The 17,208-nt window shown below is 42.5% G+C and overlaps 1 protein-coding gene across 1 annotated transcript in view; it reads left to right on the top strand.

Moving 5' to 3' along the window:
- The window catches only part of col7a1 (collagen, type VII, alpha 1), a 62,048-nt gene that overhangs the window by 12,215 nt on the left and 32,625 nt on the right, over positions 1–17,208 (top strand). The window contains exons 13-62 of the mRNA XM_020607746.1: positions 1,679–1,795; positions 2,389–2,535; positions 2,718–2,843; positions 2,947–3,093; positions 3,450–3,572; positions 3,771–4,037; positions 4,245–4,388; positions 4,531–4,656; positions 4,877–5,023; positions 5,416–5,553; positions 5,647–5,796; positions 5,890–6,026; positions 6,161–6,287; positions 6,408–6,551; positions 6,958–7,127; positions 7,364–7,405; positions 7,598–7,624; positions 7,711–7,755; positions 7,895–8,014; positions 8,097–8,159; positions 8,251–8,286; positions 8,372–8,425; positions 9,268–9,336; positions 9,703–9,816; positions 11,048–11,074; positions 11,174–11,227; positions 11,336–11,398; positions 11,482–11,541; positions 11,898–11,933; positions 12,018–12,062; positions 12,729–12,764; positions 12,863–12,907; positions 13,027–13,062; positions 13,193–13,228; positions 13,340–13,372; positions 13,486–13,557; positions 13,679–13,738; positions 13,904–13,939; positions 14,025–14,105; positions 14,517–14,552; positions 14,921–14,965; positions 15,074–15,145; positions 15,283–15,327; positions 15,408–15,443; positions 15,623–15,664; positions 15,832–15,912; positions 16,063–16,098; positions 16,209–16,244; positions 16,542–16,622; positions 17,106–17,141. Of these exons, the coding sequence (XP_020463402.1) occupies positions 1,679–1,795; positions 2,389–2,535; positions 2,718–2,843; positions 2,947–3,093; positions 3,450–3,572; positions 3,771–4,037; positions 4,245–4,388; positions 4,531–4,656; positions 4,877–5,023; positions 5,416–5,553; positions 5,647–5,796; positions 5,890–6,026; positions 6,161–6,287; positions 6,408–6,551; positions 6,958–7,127; positions 7,364–7,405; positions 7,598–7,624; positions 7,711–7,755; positions 7,895–8,014; positions 8,097–8,159; positions 8,251–8,286; positions 8,372–8,425; positions 9,268–9,336; positions 9,703–9,816; positions 11,048–11,074; positions 11,174–11,227; positions 11,336–11,398; positions 11,482–11,541; positions 11,898–11,933; positions 12,018–12,062; positions 12,729–12,764; positions 12,863–12,907; positions 13,027–13,062; positions 13,193–13,228; positions 13,340–13,372; positions 13,486–13,557; positions 13,679–13,738; positions 13,904–13,939; positions 14,025–14,105; positions 14,517–14,552; positions 14,921–14,965; positions 15,074–15,145; positions 15,283–15,327; positions 15,408–15,443; positions 15,623–15,664; positions 15,832–15,912; positions 16,063–16,098; positions 16,209–16,244; positions 16,542–16,622; positions 17,106–17,141 (4,046 nt within the window). The remainder of the gene's footprint in view (positions 1–1,678; positions 1,796–2,388; positions 2,536–2,717; positions 2,844–2,946; positions 3,094–3,449; positions 3,573–3,770; positions 4,038–4,244; positions 4,389–4,530; positions 4,657–4,876; positions 5,024–5,415; positions 5,554–5,646; positions 5,797–5,889; positions 6,027–6,160; positions 6,288–6,407; positions 6,552–6,957; positions 7,128–7,363; positions 7,406–7,597; positions 7,625–7,710; positions 7,756–7,894; positions 8,015–8,096; positions 8,160–8,250; positions 8,287–8,371; positions 8,426–9,267; positions 9,337–9,702; positions 9,817–11,047; positions 11,075–11,173; positions 11,228–11,335; positions 11,399–11,481; positions 11,542–11,897; positions 11,934–12,017; positions 12,063–12,728; positions 12,765–12,862; positions 12,908–13,026; positions 13,063–13,192; positions 13,229–13,339; positions 13,373–13,485; positions 13,558–13,678; positions 13,739–13,903; positions 13,940–14,024; positions 14,106–14,516; positions 14,553–14,920; positions 14,966–15,073; positions 15,146–15,282; positions 15,328–15,407; positions 15,444–15,622; positions 15,665–15,831; positions 15,913–16,062; positions 16,099–16,208; positions 16,245–16,541; positions 16,623–17,105; positions 17,142–17,208) is intronic.

Genomic DNA, 17,208 nt, shown 5'->3' with positions numbered 1-17,208 from the left:
GTTTGAAATATCCAATAAATTTTGTTCCACTTCATGATTGTGTCCCACTTGTTGTTGATTCTTCACAAAAAATTACAGTTTTATATCTTTATGTTTGAAGCCTGAAATGTGGCAAAAGGTCGCAAAGTTCAAGGGGGCCGAATACTTTCGCAAGGCACTGTATAATATGTAGTGCAGTGTAAATTAGCGTAGCTCGTAGGTAGTGTGGTAGAGTCAAGCCAAAACGCACAGTGTCTGTCAGCGTAGCATTCTACCAAAATGTACAGTCCGCGTTACTATGTTAATGTTCCGGCAAAAGTGGAGCGTCTGCCAGAGGTTTATATAAGGAGGCGAAGGTAATCATCGGGATGCACCCCAGCTGTGTGCATTGACAAACCAGTCGCTAATTACTGGAATGCAACACAGCTGAGGTGCAGAGCCCACAGGATAGAGAGAGCAGAGGAGAGAAAGACGGAGGAGAGGCAGCGGCCGCCGAGCGGCCCTGACACAAAACGATGCGTTATGGAGTAAAATACTGAATATTTTACTGCACAGTGAAAGGTTTCACTGGCCTAAGAGGAACAACATTGTTTGTTACTTACTCAGATACTGGCCTGTTGTTCTCTGCCCTGTGTTCTTCCCATGGACACCTCGCTTTTATTGATGTCCATCACAGTTACAAGAGAAGAACTGTGGTCACCTAGTGTTAGAAAGTGTTAGTATGTTGTGTGGGACAGCCCGAGGGCAGAGGTGTGGTGTTGTGTCTGACATGTCTGTAAGTGTAATTTAATTACAAGAACATTGACAGTATCATTTCACACCAGTTTCCTAAATCCTGAAGATAAGAACACCAAAGTCTGGACGTGACTATGCACAGGTTGTACTGTATGTGAATGTGTTAAAATGTTTCCATGTAGAAATTAACTGTGGGTTTGAAAAGGTGTTGGAGCATGGCGTGTATATTCATGATCACTTATTTGGCTTAGTTGTTCTTCGTTCTTGTCCTGGGGCCAATGAGATGCTCGATTACATCAAACAGAGAAGCTCAGTTACTAAACTCCTAACGCTCATTATGTTTCTGTGCACATCTCACTCAATATCTGTTGTGTGTGTCTGTATGTGAGTGTGGTGATTGTGTTGTATATTTGTTGGGTTGCCTGTACATATTCACATTTCTGTCACATTGGTTGCAGTTAAAAGCAGTGCAGTGAGTTCACTGATGCTTTCAGTATTCAGAAGATACTGTAATTTCATATTTTTCCCTCTTATTACTCTGTTTAATTGTAGTTATTCTGTAACTAGATAAAGCCTTGTTCAGTTTAAAATCCCTTTTTTTAAGAGTGACCTGCAATACTCAAGTAATGCTTTGTACCAAATTCCTGCTTTATGTTAAAATTCCTCTGTCTGTGGAAGCAGAGACTGTAACTCTGGAAATTACCCGCTTGATGTGATGAACTCAGGTTTCTGAAGCCTCATATTAAATTTAAATGTAGATGCACATCAGAATTTCAGAAGCATCACCACACCCTAAGCACACACCTTTTCCTGCCATTTACCTATAAATTCTTCCACATTTCAGACCTAGGGCGCTTTCATTCCTTGTAACCCTCCCATTTCTTCTGTTTCATCTCTTTCCTCTTGCTTTCATGCTTCCACATGGGGGATCAGAGACATATTACATAACATGTGTTTCCCTCAGAGGGTCGGGAGCAGCAGGAGCTCAGAGCAGCTACCACCAGCCCCTCCTCTATCCGCCTCACCTGGAGAGTCATTCAGTCATCTCAGGGGTACCGCCTGGAGTGGAGGGAGGGGGAAGGTCAGATATGCATGTGGTAATATAGATAACAGTGATATGCATCATGATGGCTTAATGATTTGACTGATGTATAGCCTAATAATGTTTTCTACTATATCCCAGCTCTGCTTTCTAGTTGCAACTGGTAGGACTGACAGACGGGTGACAAACTAAAGGAAAAACCAGGATGAGTGGTCTGTTCCAGTATGACAGTGCCCCCACCCATAGTACACGAGAGGTTACTGAATGGTTTGAGTATGAATATAATGTCAATCATATGCTGTGGCCTTCACAGTCACCGAATCTCAACCCAGCTGAACACCTTTGTGAGATTTTGGATCGACATGTTAGACGGCGTTTCCACCAACAATATCAAAACACTAGATGTCGGAATCTCTTTTGGAGGAATGGTGTTCATGCCTCCAGTAGAGTCAGAGACTTGTAGAATTAGTGCCAAGATGCACTGACGCTGTACTGGCAGCATGTGGCGGCCCAGCACCTTACTGAGACACTTTGTTGTTGGGTTCTTTTATTTGTTACCCGTCTGTATATATTATAACTATAGGCAAAGTGAATATCAACCCACTGATCTTGGACTGTTGCTCTGTCTCCAGGAGGCCGTGCCCAGAGTCTGACCTTTCCTAGAAGCACTTCCACCCATCTGCTAACAGGCCTTCGGCCCAATACAGACTATCTCATTACCCTGTATACCCTGTACGAAGATCGTGAGGAAGCCACACCTGTGTCCCCTGTATCCAGAGGTCAGCGATTCAGCCAGAGACTCTAAACTCTGAATTTTGTATTGATTTTATGGGTCATTAAAGCACTTTGGTCAAACTCCTGCAGTTCTGAATATGTTTTCATTTAATTATCTATGCTATCAAAGTGTCTTTTTGTGCTTGTAGCCCTTTTTCATGATTGTCCTAACCCTCTGATGTTGCAGTGGATCAGACAGTGGGGAGGGTGTCTAACCTGCGAGTTGTGGAGTCTCTGGGCAGTATTATCAGACTTGGCTGGACAGGTGTAACTGGGGCCACGCAGTATCGCATCGTTATCATAAACGATGAAGGTGCAGTAAAGGATTTCACAAATTATTTTATTGTTCATTTAGATTTTTACTGCCCAACTATGGATAAAAACATGATTGTGAATCGTGCTTCATGTCATTTCAGAGGGAACAGAGGACATGCAGATTATCCCTGGAAACCAGACGACCCTTGACCTCAGAGACCTGAAAGTGGGTGTGTCTTATGGTGTCAGCGTCACAGCACTTGTGGGAGAAAATGAAGGCGACCCAGTTACTGTCTACATCAAACCAGGTGCGTCTAGCAGGGACATGATGCACTGCTGTGCTCGCTATTTGACAGTAATGTTCCTGCATTTGAGTCTTTGCTTTTTTCTGCCAACTACAGCATTTTGAAACTTAAGTGCTGTTCAACAAATATTGTATATTCACTAGTCTTACATGTGGATCTCTCAGTCAAGGCAACATTATACACGCGTGTCTAAATATTTATAAGTATCCTTAAGAGCCCATTGCCTTAGATGGGCTTCCTGGTGTGCGACCTTTTCTCCGTCGCTGTTGTTGCCTTAGAAGAGTAATACTCAGGCTCTACATGACTTTCTTGCCATCTTGAGAAGAGTTGAACAATGAAGTGTGTTGCCGTCATTTCAGAGCAAGCTGTTGGCAGAGTGGCTAACCTCAGAGTGATAAACACAAACAGTCGGAGAGTTCGAATTGCCTGGACAGGTGTTCCTAGGGCAACAGGGTACAAGGTTACTTGGAGACAAGGCGACGGTAAGTAGTGTTGTGTGTTGTAATGTATTTGTGAATTTATCCTTTGGAATTCTGTAGCACTGCATTTGTATTGTACATTGAAGATCTTTAGTTCTGACCTAACATATAGTAGCAGACTTTCATAACTTCACTTCTGTCTGTGTTTTGGTTTGTAGTTTATGCGGGCGGGTTTATATTCCCTTGTGTTTTGCATTACAGGTGCAGAGCAGTCCCGTCTTCTGGGAGCAGAAGCCACCTCCTACACTATAGACGGCCTGCAACCAGATGAGCCGCTGGTTATTGGTGTTGCAGCTGTTGCTGGCCAACACACTGGAGAGGTGCTGACACTGTCTGCTCGGACTAATCCCCTCACTGGATCAGTGTCTGGGCTTCGCATTGTTGATATTACATCTCAGAGGATACGCATTGAATGGTTACTTTCCTCAAGGGCAACTGGCTATAAGATCACCTGGCGTCGTGATGATGGTAAGCAATTATTAGCATTCAATACTCATCATTTTACAGACACAAGATGCATTCAGAAGATAACAGTGCAACATATTCAATAGTGAATACTTAGTATTTAGAGTTTTAGTGGTCATTTGGCTGTCAGCCTCTTTCGGTCCTCATGTGGTCGGAGAAGGGCACTAATTTCTTCACTTCCATCTTTCTGCCATGTTTTGCTTGGAGCAGGAGTTGAAACAACTCGGACTGTGGCTGCTGATGTCTCTTCCTTCACCATTGATGACCTACAGTCAGATTCAGCCTATAGTGTATTAGTTTCTACACTGAGTGACTCTCGAGAGGGAAAGCCATCCATCCTTAATGTCAAAACAGGTACCGTGCTTAACCAGTGTCATTACTGCTGTTGTCCCGAGTGTCTTTGGGAGAAACCTAGCCATGTCTAAGTGGATATAAAATAAAATAATCAGGAGTAAAAGTAAGTAATGCTTCACATGTCTGCTGTTCTGATTGGCAGGTTCAGATCTTGTTGGGACTGTTACATCACTGCAAGTCCTGGAGCCCCGTGGAGAGGTTGTCCGAATCACTTGGGTTGGTGTGCAGGGAGCAACAGCCTATCGTGTGACTTGGAAGAGAATAGACGGTAGGATTATTGTGGCCTGTAAATCTTCTCTCACAGCCCTTTGAATCCATCGGAGTTTATTTTAAAGCTCTTCTTATGTGTGAAATTAAACAATTATTAATCAAGTTGTAGTTAGAATATGCATGTTGACTTCAGTGAGAACAAAGATCTTTTCTTCGGTGATGAATGTGTTACGGCAGTCGGTCTGTCTTACACTAACTGTTGCAACTGGGTGCTATAGGTGGTGAAGAGAGGACTCGACTGGTGGGGGGAGATGTGACGGCAGTGGATTTAGATGAACTGGACTCTGGAGTTCAGTACGAAGTGCAGGTCAAGGCTTTAATTCAAAACAGAGAGGGAAACCCTGTGTCTGTTAGAGTCACCACACGTGAGTCCTGTGTTCCTTTATTCAGACTTTATTCCAAGGTTCCCACAAGTTTTAATGACTCTCAGAGGTGTGTGGATTGGAGAAAATAAACGATGGCCTTAAAAGTCTTTTTAAAAGAATGGACGTATTTAACAAGATGTGACTTTTAAAATAGTGTAGTTCACAAATGCTAAATATAGTAAAATATAACATACTGCCAGTATTTCAAATTGTCAGACCTCGAAAGTCATTAAAAAGCCTTTGAACTTGATGTGTGAATGAGCATAGAAATATTTTTTCTTGTTTGCAAAACTTCAGTATTGGAGCATATACAGTACAAAATCTTATATCCCAACAAATATATTGAATGAAATGTCACTGTTCATCTGCTGATGCTCTGTATCTGTATGTAGCTGGAGACCCCACCACCCCTCCCCCACTGCCTGCCATAACATTACGAGTGACAGAGATTACCCAGAATTCTGTGCGGCTGAACTGGATTCCACTACTAGGTGCCAAAGGATATGTTCTACGCTGGAGAGAGGAGACAGGTGATACATGTTACTATACACCTTGATAAATTATTTGTCATAGACTCATGCCTGTTCAACAGTTTTATTTGGTCTTTTGTTCACGTTTCTCAGATGTTGGTCGAGGCCTCTCTGTTACGCTGCCTGCTTCGTCCATCTCTTACCAGGTGCCTGGGCTGCGTTTGGGCCGTCAGTATCACTTTAGTGTGCAGCCCATCTTTGAAAGTGGATTGGGAACAGAGAGCTCCGTAGATGAATACACCGGTAAAGCACCGACACATGCCCTTTCACATACTTACCATACCCATAAACACCTTTTGATACCTTACTTACACTTACAAACCCCTCTGTCCTCAGTTTGTGACGGTGGGCGTCTGGATGTGGTGTTTCTGGTGCCGGCATCTACCGATCGCATTAGTCATGCAAGACCTCTGCGCCAGCTCCTCACAAGTGCAACACGGTCGCTCGGCACAATTGGAGAACGCAACTCACAGGTAATCTTACTGAAAAAGAAATCTCCAAATGGAGAGGTACAAGGCTAATGCTGTAACTCACAGAACCTATTGGCATTATCATTTCTTTTTAGCTGTGTACTGCCAAAACTTTGGCTATTTTCTGCCTGTTTCAGGTGGGTGTTGTAGTATATGGTTACAGACCCAAAATGCGGTTCCGGCTCAATCAGCATGGCAGGTTAGACACACTGCTTCAAGACATCTGGTCCACACCCTTTGATGAAAGTCCAGGGAATAATATAGGTCAGTTTTTTTCCACCTTAACATTTCCTTCCTTGTGTTATCTTTTCTGCACACACTGAACACCTTCTTTGCAGTTGTGTGTGCGTTAGCAGTTGTGATATTGTCAGTCTCCCCCTGCAGGCGAGGCGGTGACTTTCACCAGACAGTACCTGCTGACCCCTTCATATGGACGGAGACTGCGCGTCCCTGGTGCTGTTGTCATCATCGCTGACAAGAAATCAGCTGACAACCTCACTCTTGCAGCCAGCAATCTGAGAACTACAGGTGTGCTTGAGCAAACCAATGCAGTTCAGCTCTGTTCATCTGTAAAATGTAACTTTGGCTTAATGTAGCTGGATGTAAATACTTGACCCTAGCAAATCAGTATAGATGGTTAATATAGTTAGTTAGTTAGTTAAACCTTTAAATATTAAAGCCACAGACCACATATTGTCTTAATTCACTAACTCGTGACAGATTCCCCCTATCTGAAACTTAAATGAGCCAAACAAAAACATGGGAAATATTTTTATCTTGAGTCTACTTCTGCATACACAGTATTTTCAACTACAGTATATGTAGACATATTTTACACTGACAACTCTTATGTGTACACGACACACACAAATCCAAAAAATCTGCCTGTGAGGTGAGACAAATCTGTTGGTGTGTGTGTGTGCATGTCTGTTAGGTGTAACAGTGTTAGCAGTGGGTATTGACCAGGCGGATACTGAGGAGCTGCGCTGGGCTGTGACGGATCACAACACCCAGAACATCCTGTTTATCCGTGATGCAGCACAGCTGGATACAATACATTCTGATCTGGCAGACCTGCTCTGTGGAGTTGCCAGAACACCAGAAGTGAGAAGAAACCTGGAAATAGCATGTTTTTCAAATTAGTCAAGCTTGACACAATCAGTGTCCAACAGACAAAGTAATAAATAAATTGTCTTAATGCTGTGTCAAACAAATTTTATGGTGTTTTGTGGCTTTTGTTTGTAATGAAAATAGCATGGAGTTGAATTACTGTAATAATAGAAAGACAAAGAGCACACACTCTCTCCTCAGCCTGATGTTTCTGTATTTGTTTTGTTCAGGTACCTCCAGGTCCAGAGCAGTGCACCATTCAGTGCCCTCGGGTGAGTTGTTCTCTGCGCTTTCATACTGTACTCCAGCCTTTGTCAGCATTATCACAGGTTCAGTGTATCAGAAATACTCGGCTCCACTTTAATGAACATACTGTGTATTTGATAACTGCCAGAAACATTCTTGGGTTTTCCCCTCTTTCCCATCCTATGATTTTTTTAAACAAGTTTTCCTAACTTTTTTAGGGTGAGAAGGGCGAACATGGAGACAAGGTATGGTGCAGAAGCTCAGTTTTTGCCACTCCTCTTGTAATTTGTATGTTGAGTTGTTAAGGTGCCATGTTTTGTGGACTCCGCAGGGCGAGAGAGGCAGAGACGGTGCACAGGGGTTCAAGGGAGAACCTGTGAGTCATTCATTAATGCTGATCTTGACAATTCTATGTAGCATTACAGCAATATGATGGTATTTCATTTTAATATTTGTAGTACAGTGTGTTCATTTATGTGTGTGTGTGTGTGTGTGTATGTGTGTGTGTGATGTAGGGTCGTGATGGTTTGCCTGGTAGGGACGGCCCGAGAGGCCCTGAAGGACGCCAAGGTCCACCAGGCCAAACTATCCAGGTTGATCCCTCACCGGGGGTGAAAGGAGAAAAGGGGGATAGAGTGAGTACAGCTAAGGACATACCAACCTCATACAGACTTGTCCAGATATTAAAAAGTAACAAACATTTTGTTTTCTGCTTAGGGTTTTCCTGGTATTAATGGAAATACAGGGTTGCCAGGTCGACAGGGTTCCCCTGGGGCCCCGGTGAGTAGCGGTACCAAAACCCATGGACTTACTAGATGTGTTGATGTTGTCATTACTGTCAACAAAATGCTGTTGTTTTTCTGTCCTACAGGGTTCACAAGGCCCGCCTGGTGATAGAGGAAACCCAGTGAGTAACTGCCCTGCTGAGCTGCAGACTTATTTGGTCTGAATATGAAGCCCGGTGTTTCCTAAGTCTTTTTCTATTGTTCTAGGGTCAACCGGGTACGACAGGGCTACCAGGGCTGAAGGGCGACAAAGGGGAAAGGGTGAGCAAACTCATTTTTACTGGTGTTTGTTGGTTTGCTTGTCGATTTGTTTGATCACAGCATAACTCAGAAAGTGCGGAATGGATTTTGGTGAATACTTTTGGAGAGGTAGGGTGCAACTCACGGAACAATCCCTTAGATTTTGGTGCTGATCTGGATCATCATCCGGATCCAGGAAATTTTTTAAAATTCTTCACTATTGTGAGATAGGGCCAATTCCATACATATTGTCTTGGACAAAAATTGATCTACCATACACACCAAAGTCTGCGATGGATCCAAATAATATTCCTGATTTGTTGATCCAGAATATTCACAGAAAACTCACTAATGTGAAACAACAAATAGTACTGAAACTGCTATTGAGCAGCGTGTCAACAGATTTGACCTATCTTCAAGGGTTACTGAGCTAGATCCTGAAGAATTCTGAAATATTGTTTTTCATGTACAACTTTCAATCTAATAATAGTGTCAATGTGATTCCAAATGCTAGGGGTAGGTTTTCATGGTGGACAAATTATATTAAGAGGGTCAGACTATGATGGGAATGTTGCTTTTAGATGCAGTGTTATTAAGTGAGATGCCTTGGCAGAGCTTAGCACTTTCTGAGTGTTGTCAGTTTTCATATGCATTTGACAAGTAGTTTGTACAGTACTGTGACGGACTGGCAACCTGTCTGGGGTGTACCCTGCCTCTCGCCCAATGCCAACTGGGATTGGCTCCAGCCCCCATGACCCTATTCAGGAGTAAGCAGTATAGATAATGGATGGATGGATAGTTTATACAGGATGTGTAGAATGATGTGCGAAGTGTGTCTGTTCATGCCTTTGCTGATGTTCTAGGGTGAACCATCCTCATTTGGAGGTGGTCTTCCAGGGAGGAAAGGAGAACCAGGCACTGCAGGGTTACCGGTAAGCAACAAACTGCAAAGCCGGCACAGAATGCTCTTAAAAAAACATAAGCATCATCACGATCCAGATGCTCACAACATAATAACAACTTGTATCACAATCCTAAAATTGCTTTGTATGACCACGTTTAGCCTAACCTCTAATCCACACTGAACATGTTTTTGGAAGTGTTTTCTATGTGTGTCTCACACCCATCTCATGCTGCAGATAGAATTCCATTATTTCAAATGAGTCAGTCCACAAGTGCTTAACTTGCACTGTAATCTGTAATGTCATGTTCAGCTGCATCAGAGAGTTCAGGTACTGTGTAAAGAATCATCAGCTTTCATTTCTATATACTGACCAGTGTTTGTGTTATGTACGAAGGGTACTCCAGGTCGCCCAGGCAGTGACGGGGCCAAAGGGGACCCTGGATATCATGGGACACCAGGTCAGGATGGTCGCCCAGGGATACCAGGAACACCAGGACTTTCCATCAAGGTTTGCCTCCTCTACTTCTTCTGTCAAACAATTCAGAGTGAAAATACTCACACAACTGAGTAATACTGGTATTGCAAGTATTTCACTGGTAAATACAAAAAGACATTGTTTTGGGGGGGAATGTTCTTTGATACTGAACAGTCAACACACTGAAAATAGTCAAAAAATGTCCAAGTAAAAAATAGTGGAGCAGTGTTTATAGTGTTTTGCTATCAGTGGAAAAAAAAAACAGTTTTTATTTTTATTACCTCTGCTCAGGAGGTGATGTTCTCACTGCTGGTTTTTGGTTTTATTCATGGATTGCTCACAGCATAGCTCAAAAAGTTATGAATGAACTTTGGTTAAATTCTCTGGAGAGGTAGGGTAGGGCCCACGCAACAATCAGACACATTTTGTTTCTCTGGATCATCGTCCTCATTCATGTATTTTGTTTAATGGCATTATGGAAAAGCTGATCTGCCTTGGCGAAGGTTTGCTCTCTCTGAGTGCTAGTTATTGTTAAATACATTAGGCATCGGCTATGCTGTTTCGTGACTACTGTAATAACAGATGGCATTTTGAAATATCTGATCAAATTATATGCTCTCTGTGTTTTCCTATGTTTATATTTCCACGTACAGCAAAATAAATGTGTGTTAAACTCGAGGCATTTTAGAGATGTTAATGAATTCTTAATGGAGTGTATTTGCTCCAACCAGTGCTCCAGGATGAAACTGTTATTTTAAGACTCACACACATGGTGGTAGCATTGAGCCACTTGTTCTCTTCAGTGGATGCTTTTCTGTATGTGCATGCAAATCTCAGATTTTAGGAGTTACTTTTGTTACACAATATAAAGCCAGATGTGATATTTGAGACAGATACTGATGGAGTTTTTACTACATATGTGGTGACAACAAATGAATCATGCCATTTAAAACATTTCTGAGTGTGGATTTTAATTCCAGCTTAAGTGGCATTGCAGCGGTTTTCAGTAATGAAAATGATGGTTTTCTGCGAATTTAAAAGAATGATCAGTTATGTGTCTGTTATTTCAGTGATTAGTTCTTTTCCTGATATTGTGTTTTCCTATATCAACTTGTCCAAAAAGTTGAGGTAGCAGTTGAGGTGGGTTGTTTGTGTATGATCTGTGAATATGTGTGTATACCCATGAATCATGACAGCTCCTTGGGTAGGTTATCATGGACCATCATAAAAGTTAAGCATCCTCTCGCTGTTTCTCTTTCTGCAGGGAGACAAGGGCAGCCCAGGAGAGAGGGTGAGTCACACCATTACCAGCTTGTCCTCTCACTGCAGAAATATCCTCAAGTGTATACAAGCATAATGATTCTCAGCCCTTATCGCTCTTTGCCGACAGGGACCTCCAGGAATAGGCAGTGGGGTGGCTGTGAAAGGCGACATGGGCTCCCCAGTAAGTGCTGTCAATCACTGGTGGTGAGCTGACATGTTCGGTTTGCAGATGAACACTGTGTGCATGTAGGGGTATTTATTGCATTTACTAATTGCATTTTAATTTCAGGGTCCTCCAGGACCTCAAGGTCCTAGAGGGCTCACAGGACCACAGGGCAGCAAAGGAGACAAGGTACCTGCTGGTTGAGTGAGTATGAATGATGGAGCACATGAGGTTGTTTATATCATAGAAATAATGTGTGGTTGTTTTTTCAGGGTGACAGCACTGTTGGGCCACCTGGACCTCAAGGCAGGCAAGGAGATCCTGGAGATAGGGTAGGTCTGACACACTGTAGGCTTACTATGGAAAAGTGCCATAAAAGGATGGCTGATGGTGTTATGATGAATTCTGTTTTGCAAAATCCACATCCAGATCTGTGACACAAGCACAGTCATACTGCCTTTTGTAGAATACCAAACTCCTGGGAACTCTGCAGTTTGTACAGTAATGATTTGTGAAACAAATGACAGGAGTGTTGTGCCTGTTTGAACTCATCATAATGCTGTAAGGCCAAGAATTGACAGAACGCTATCAATTCCTGCATCTCATAAAATAGCTTAGTGCATATGGCAAAATACGGCTGCAAGTGCTACATGAGTTCAAGAATTCTTATATTTTGCATTTCTTTCAGGGCCCCCGTGGGCCTCCAGGAGAAACTTCCAGCAAGGTAAGACAAAGGTAAGAAAAATCACTTAAGATATTAGGTGTAAATAAATAAGAATGACTTCTGCCACTCTGTCTGTTCTGGTAGGGTGACCGAGGACAGCCAGGGGAGCCTGGATTACAGGGAGACAGGGTGAGTCACATGATATGAAAGTGAGTCAGTCAGTACTGTACCCATTTCTGTTTGTGTGTGTGCATACATGCATGTATAAATGACTGTGGTCCACACTGACAGGTATGCACCAGGTTTAGTAAATTTCATCAAAATTAAAAAGTAAGAATTTATTTTAAACTATCTTTCTGAGACACGTGCATGTCTCCTCAGGCTCATAGAGGTCTAAAAACTAAGTTTAAAATGTTGGTTAGATAAGACTGCAGCCACAGCCATTTCACTTCAGACCAATAAAAACATTTTGTAGAGAACCTGTTTGTACATGAACTGAAATAACTTCAGTGTCCTTTTTGTCTGCTAATGGCTTCAAAATAAAACCTCTTTGCATCATAAATATATGTTTATATTATATGGAAATTTCTTGATTGCAACCCACAATACTTGTTGCAAGAAGCAAGAAGCTTAAACAAGTGCTTGTTGTCCCAAATAACTATAGTACATGTTGAAAGCAACATACTGCACTGTGCTGTATATACACCGAGGGCCCTTCCTCTTAGAGTCTAGATCCTGGAAATGCTCCAGCTTCAGTCACAAATCATGCTTTTTGTGCATGTATGTGCTGATAAAAAAGGAATACTGCTTTATTTTAACCGAGAAGGCCGCAAGTCTGAACATGTCTCTTTGCAGGGGGAGAGAGGACCAGCTGGTGAAACTGGGGAGAGAGTGAGTAAAGCAGCAATGACTTAGTTTATGATTTTGTTCAACATCTGTTGTTTTTAGTGGGATTTTGTGCTGGTGTCTGAATAATGGTGTGTTCTCAGGGGGACCCAGGGAAGCCAGGCCCCCCAGGAACAGCAGGACTGAGAGTGAGTGACAGACATAGGTCTGACTAATCTGTATACTTTTTGGTTCATAGTTACATTGTGGTGTAACTGTTATAAATGCACCAGGAGTCTCATGAATGACTCATTCCATTTGTCATCAGGGCTTACCAGGGCCCAGTGGACCACCAGGAGAAAAGGTGAGACTGATTCAATTAAGTGTGATCATATGAGGGGCAGCAGGTCAGTAGGAATGTGATTCCATCACAGATTTCATAATCTGATGTGATGAATTTCCAAGCAAAGATAAATGAACTTCTCTGTTCCCAGGGAAATGACGGAGCACGAGGGGAGCCAGGCAGAAGTGTGAGTCATCAGATAAGAAAATCATGACATATAATAATTAAATTGTCCTTTCATTTTCATTATGCACCTACTGTCTTTTTTGCAATGACAAGTCTTTACTGTGTTATTCAGGCTCAGGGTTTTCCAGGAAAGAAAGGGGAACAGGTAAAGGATCAAATTCTGATCTCATAACTTATCATTTTAACAAAGTTCGCTTTACACTGGCACCACCATTGCCCACTTTGATGGCGTTCCTCTTCCTTGCTGTTCTCCCACAGGGGGAGCAGGGCCTGCCTGGTCGCGAGGGGCTGAGGGGAGAAAAAGGAGAGCCAGGACAAAGAGGAGAGAAAGTGAGCAACCACTGGATGGCAATGCCCTAAAATGTGAAATTGTTTGTGTACAGTATGACTTTTACATGCAGCCTGGCATACATATATCCAAATGACATTTCCTTTTCTGTCATTCACAAAGGGGTCTCCAGGGTCAGGGGTGTCAGGTATTGTTGGACCTAAAGGAGAGCCTGGAGAGCCAGTAAGTTCACTCTGAAGTCACCACTGTATCACAACTACAAATGGCAGAAGCATAATGTTTACAGATGCTTGATGTTATTCATGAAACACTCCCTTGTGCCACCTGTCAGTGCAAGTCATGCCCCAAAACGGCACAAACTGAAAATACATAAACATTTCCCCTCAGGGAGCTTCTGGTGCTAGTGGGAGGCCAGGTGCCAAGGTGAGAGGCATGCTGTGTTTTCTTTAACCTTTATGTTTATTTGTATTTATTTGCTTATTGAAGTGGTCTCAAAACTGTTCTTCAGGGAGACCCGGGCGAACCAGGAGAGAGGGGGGAAAATGGGCGACCAGGAATCCCAGGAAGGTCCGGTATCCCTGGGAAAGAGGTCAGATTGGTGTACGGGTTCTAACTACTGTAATCAGTCAATTAGTCAATTATTTGAGCAGTTTTTAGGCAAAACTATCAAACATTCCCAGGTTCCCCAAATCAAAGCATGTGCTGTTTTCTGTCATCTAAATGAATGTTTACAGTTTGATATGTATTGTTGCTGAGTGCTGTATTCAAAGACCAAACAAACTGTTAAGCTTTTTTCTTCCTTCCAACATGCGTGTCTTTCCAATGATGCCATTTTAGAGGTAAAAAGAAGTGTGCTTTGTTTATGTATATGATATAGAAGTCTCTCACAGTCTTTTGGGTCTGTTCTGACCCTCTGCTCAGTTTGTTGTAGTTTGAAACTTAATCCCACTAAAGTTTCCTCCCAGTTAAAACCAGTGAATGAATTATACTTGCATTACAGGGAGAGAAAGGTGAGAAGGGTGACGAAGGCACTCCTGTAAGTATGATCTAGTCTTCTCATTCTCTCTGATTCTTCTCATTCTGACTTTTTCAAATACTTGGTTTCTGATGAAATATGTCTTCACTTATGTAATTCTCAGCATATACTACGTATGTGTGTATATTTATATATGTGCACAGATGTGTGACAAATGAAATTAAAATCCAACATTATGTGTCTCAGCATGTTGTTGGGCCACCACATGCTGCCAGAACAGCTTCAGTGCAATTTGGCATCGATTCTACAAGTCTGGAACAGATCACTCACTTATTCAAACTTTTCCTTTAATTTGTCACTCATCTGTATATGCATTTGCGTGTGTGGATAACGAATAGTGTCTTTTTGTTAAACTTGTTTTTCATCAGGGCGAGTCTGGACTTCCAGGGAAGTCAGGAGAAAGAGGACTGAGGGTATCTTTGACACATTTATAGTCAACCTTTCATAATAAAACTTTGAAACTACCAGCTTACATCAATGGAAAGTTCAGTTACCAGACAGTTTTTATTGACGTCCCTCAGGGACTGGCTGGTCAGCCCGGACGGCCAGGAGAGAAAGGAGACATGGGAGACCCAGGAGAGCAAGGACGAAATGTGAGACACACATTCATGAATCATCAGACAGATAGCTTTTCAGCATGCTCTTCTGCTATTCCACTGAGGCCTTGAGAGAAGAGACAGTGATGAGGGTCAGCTGCTGTGCATCTTTATGAATCTGTGTTCAATCATAGGGCAGCCCAGGACCTGTGGGGGCAAAAGGAGAGAGAGGAGAACAGGTTTGTTGTCTGCTTTATTTTTGCAAAGTGCTTTTATATCACCTGTCAGTTGATTCACATACTTCACTGCCTTTTTTAAGGGACCTCAAGGGCCTTCAGGACCACCAGGAAAAGTGGTGAGTATGTCACATTGCACTGTATGTTTAAAACGAAACGGTCAAACAAATTAAACTAGAGTAAGGAAAAGTAGTCTCCAGCCTGCTCCTAAAATTTAAAGAATGTCATACAATTCAATTCTGATATCACAAAGGAGGCAGAACTACATGTGATCTTTCATGTTTGTTCTTCTTTCCAGGGTGACATCCAGCGCCAGCTGAAAGGAGAGCGAGGAGACAAGGTGTGAACTGTTGTAGATGTATCTGTAGCTTCTGACAATTTATGTGCATATACACAACAAAATGTTATTGCAGCTGTAAAACCACCATGTCATTATTACCTCAAAGTTAAAATAAAATGAAAATTAAATAGTTCAGCTTCAACTACTTAAGTCAGTGCAATTCCTAGGGTGATGCCGGTGACCCAGGAGAGCATGGCAGCAAAGGTCATAAAGGCGAAGCAGGGACTCCTGGAGCCCCAGGCCTACAAGTGAGTTTGCCTCATTTTTGCTGTTTGGAAATGCTTCCATGAGCATCAGATAAGCTACTTCATATGTGTGTGCATGCGCACTGGCCCCGTTCGTGTAGATTTGGTAATCTGATGCTCTTACTTAGTGTTCTTTCCCTGCTGTGTATAAAGGGTCCAGAGGGACAACGGGGGCCTGCAGGCACAAGGGTGAGTGTGCTTTTTGTCACTACATTTCTGCTTCAATTCTTAGATTTCCACTAGATATTTGTAAATATCTGCATCATTTTCTCATCGCCATTCACTCCTAATATTTCCAGGGTGACCCTGGAGAAAGAGGAACACCTGGAGACAAGGTCTGAAATCAGTCTGTCTGAATGGCATCTACAGTTACACCTACTGAATAAACCGTGCAATTCTGTAAATATTGAAAAAATACATTTGAAGCATTGTTTGCTTTTTGGTGAGTGGCAGGTCTCCCTGTTCTTCATTCCACCGGATTCTGTTTCCCATGCAGTAGATTCCCAGTGGGATGAAGTGCAGAGGGGCTGGGAGAAAGCTTCATGGCAAAAAGTTTTACTGAGCCACTTTACCTGTTCTCTCACTCGTTCCAGATTTAAAGTTCTTTTAACTCTAAATCTCTTTGTGACTAGGGTGAAAGGGGAGCATCAGGGTTAGACGGACGTCCTGGTCTGGATGGTAAACAAGGTGCTCCTGGACCACCTGGTCAGAGGGTACTTCATTTTCTATCACAGGGATTCAAACATGCCATTTTTATGATTGGTCCCCCACGTGGATCATGCAAAACTGCAATAAAAATTATTTTTTGGGAATGGGCATTAAGACCAGAAGAAGAGCGGCTGTGTGTTAACAGTCATAGTGATGTGTACTCACACATTACAGCAGAGAAATTATTTTGGCGAGTGGCCCTGACACTCTAGTTAGCAGAGCTCAGCATAAAAATCACTCAGGTAGCAGCTTCCTATTTTTAGCCAATGCTGATCATTGCTGTTTCCAGTTATATTGAGAGACAGCAGGGTCGTATTAGCTGTTACTTACTATCATTAACCCCATAAATTGATGATGGCCAAAATAAATCTTACTGTAGTCGGGTTCATGCGCTAAGTGTGTATGCTAGTGTCTTACTGGTGTAAAATGTTTGGCTCCTCACCAGTTTGCACCTCACAATACATGCTTTGTGTGCGTGTTTTTTATAGGGTGATCCTGGGAAACAGGGGGACCCTGGGAGAGATGTAAGTTTCCTTTTTACATTTCAGTTATGGTAGTTTCAATGTATGCATTACCAGTAGTGGTGGAAGA

This window comes from Monopterus albus, unplaced genomic scaffold (assembly GCF_001952655.1).
Source record: "Monopterus albus unplaced genomic scaffold, M_albus_1.0 scaffold89.1, whole genome shotgun sequence".
Classification (NCBI taxonomy): Eukaryota; Metazoa; Chordata; class Actinopteri; order Synbranchiformes; family Synbranchidae; genus Monopterus; species Monopterus albus.
The sequence above is the reverse complement of the archived record's forward strand: the minus strand, read 5'-3'. Positions and strand labels throughout refer to the sequence as shown.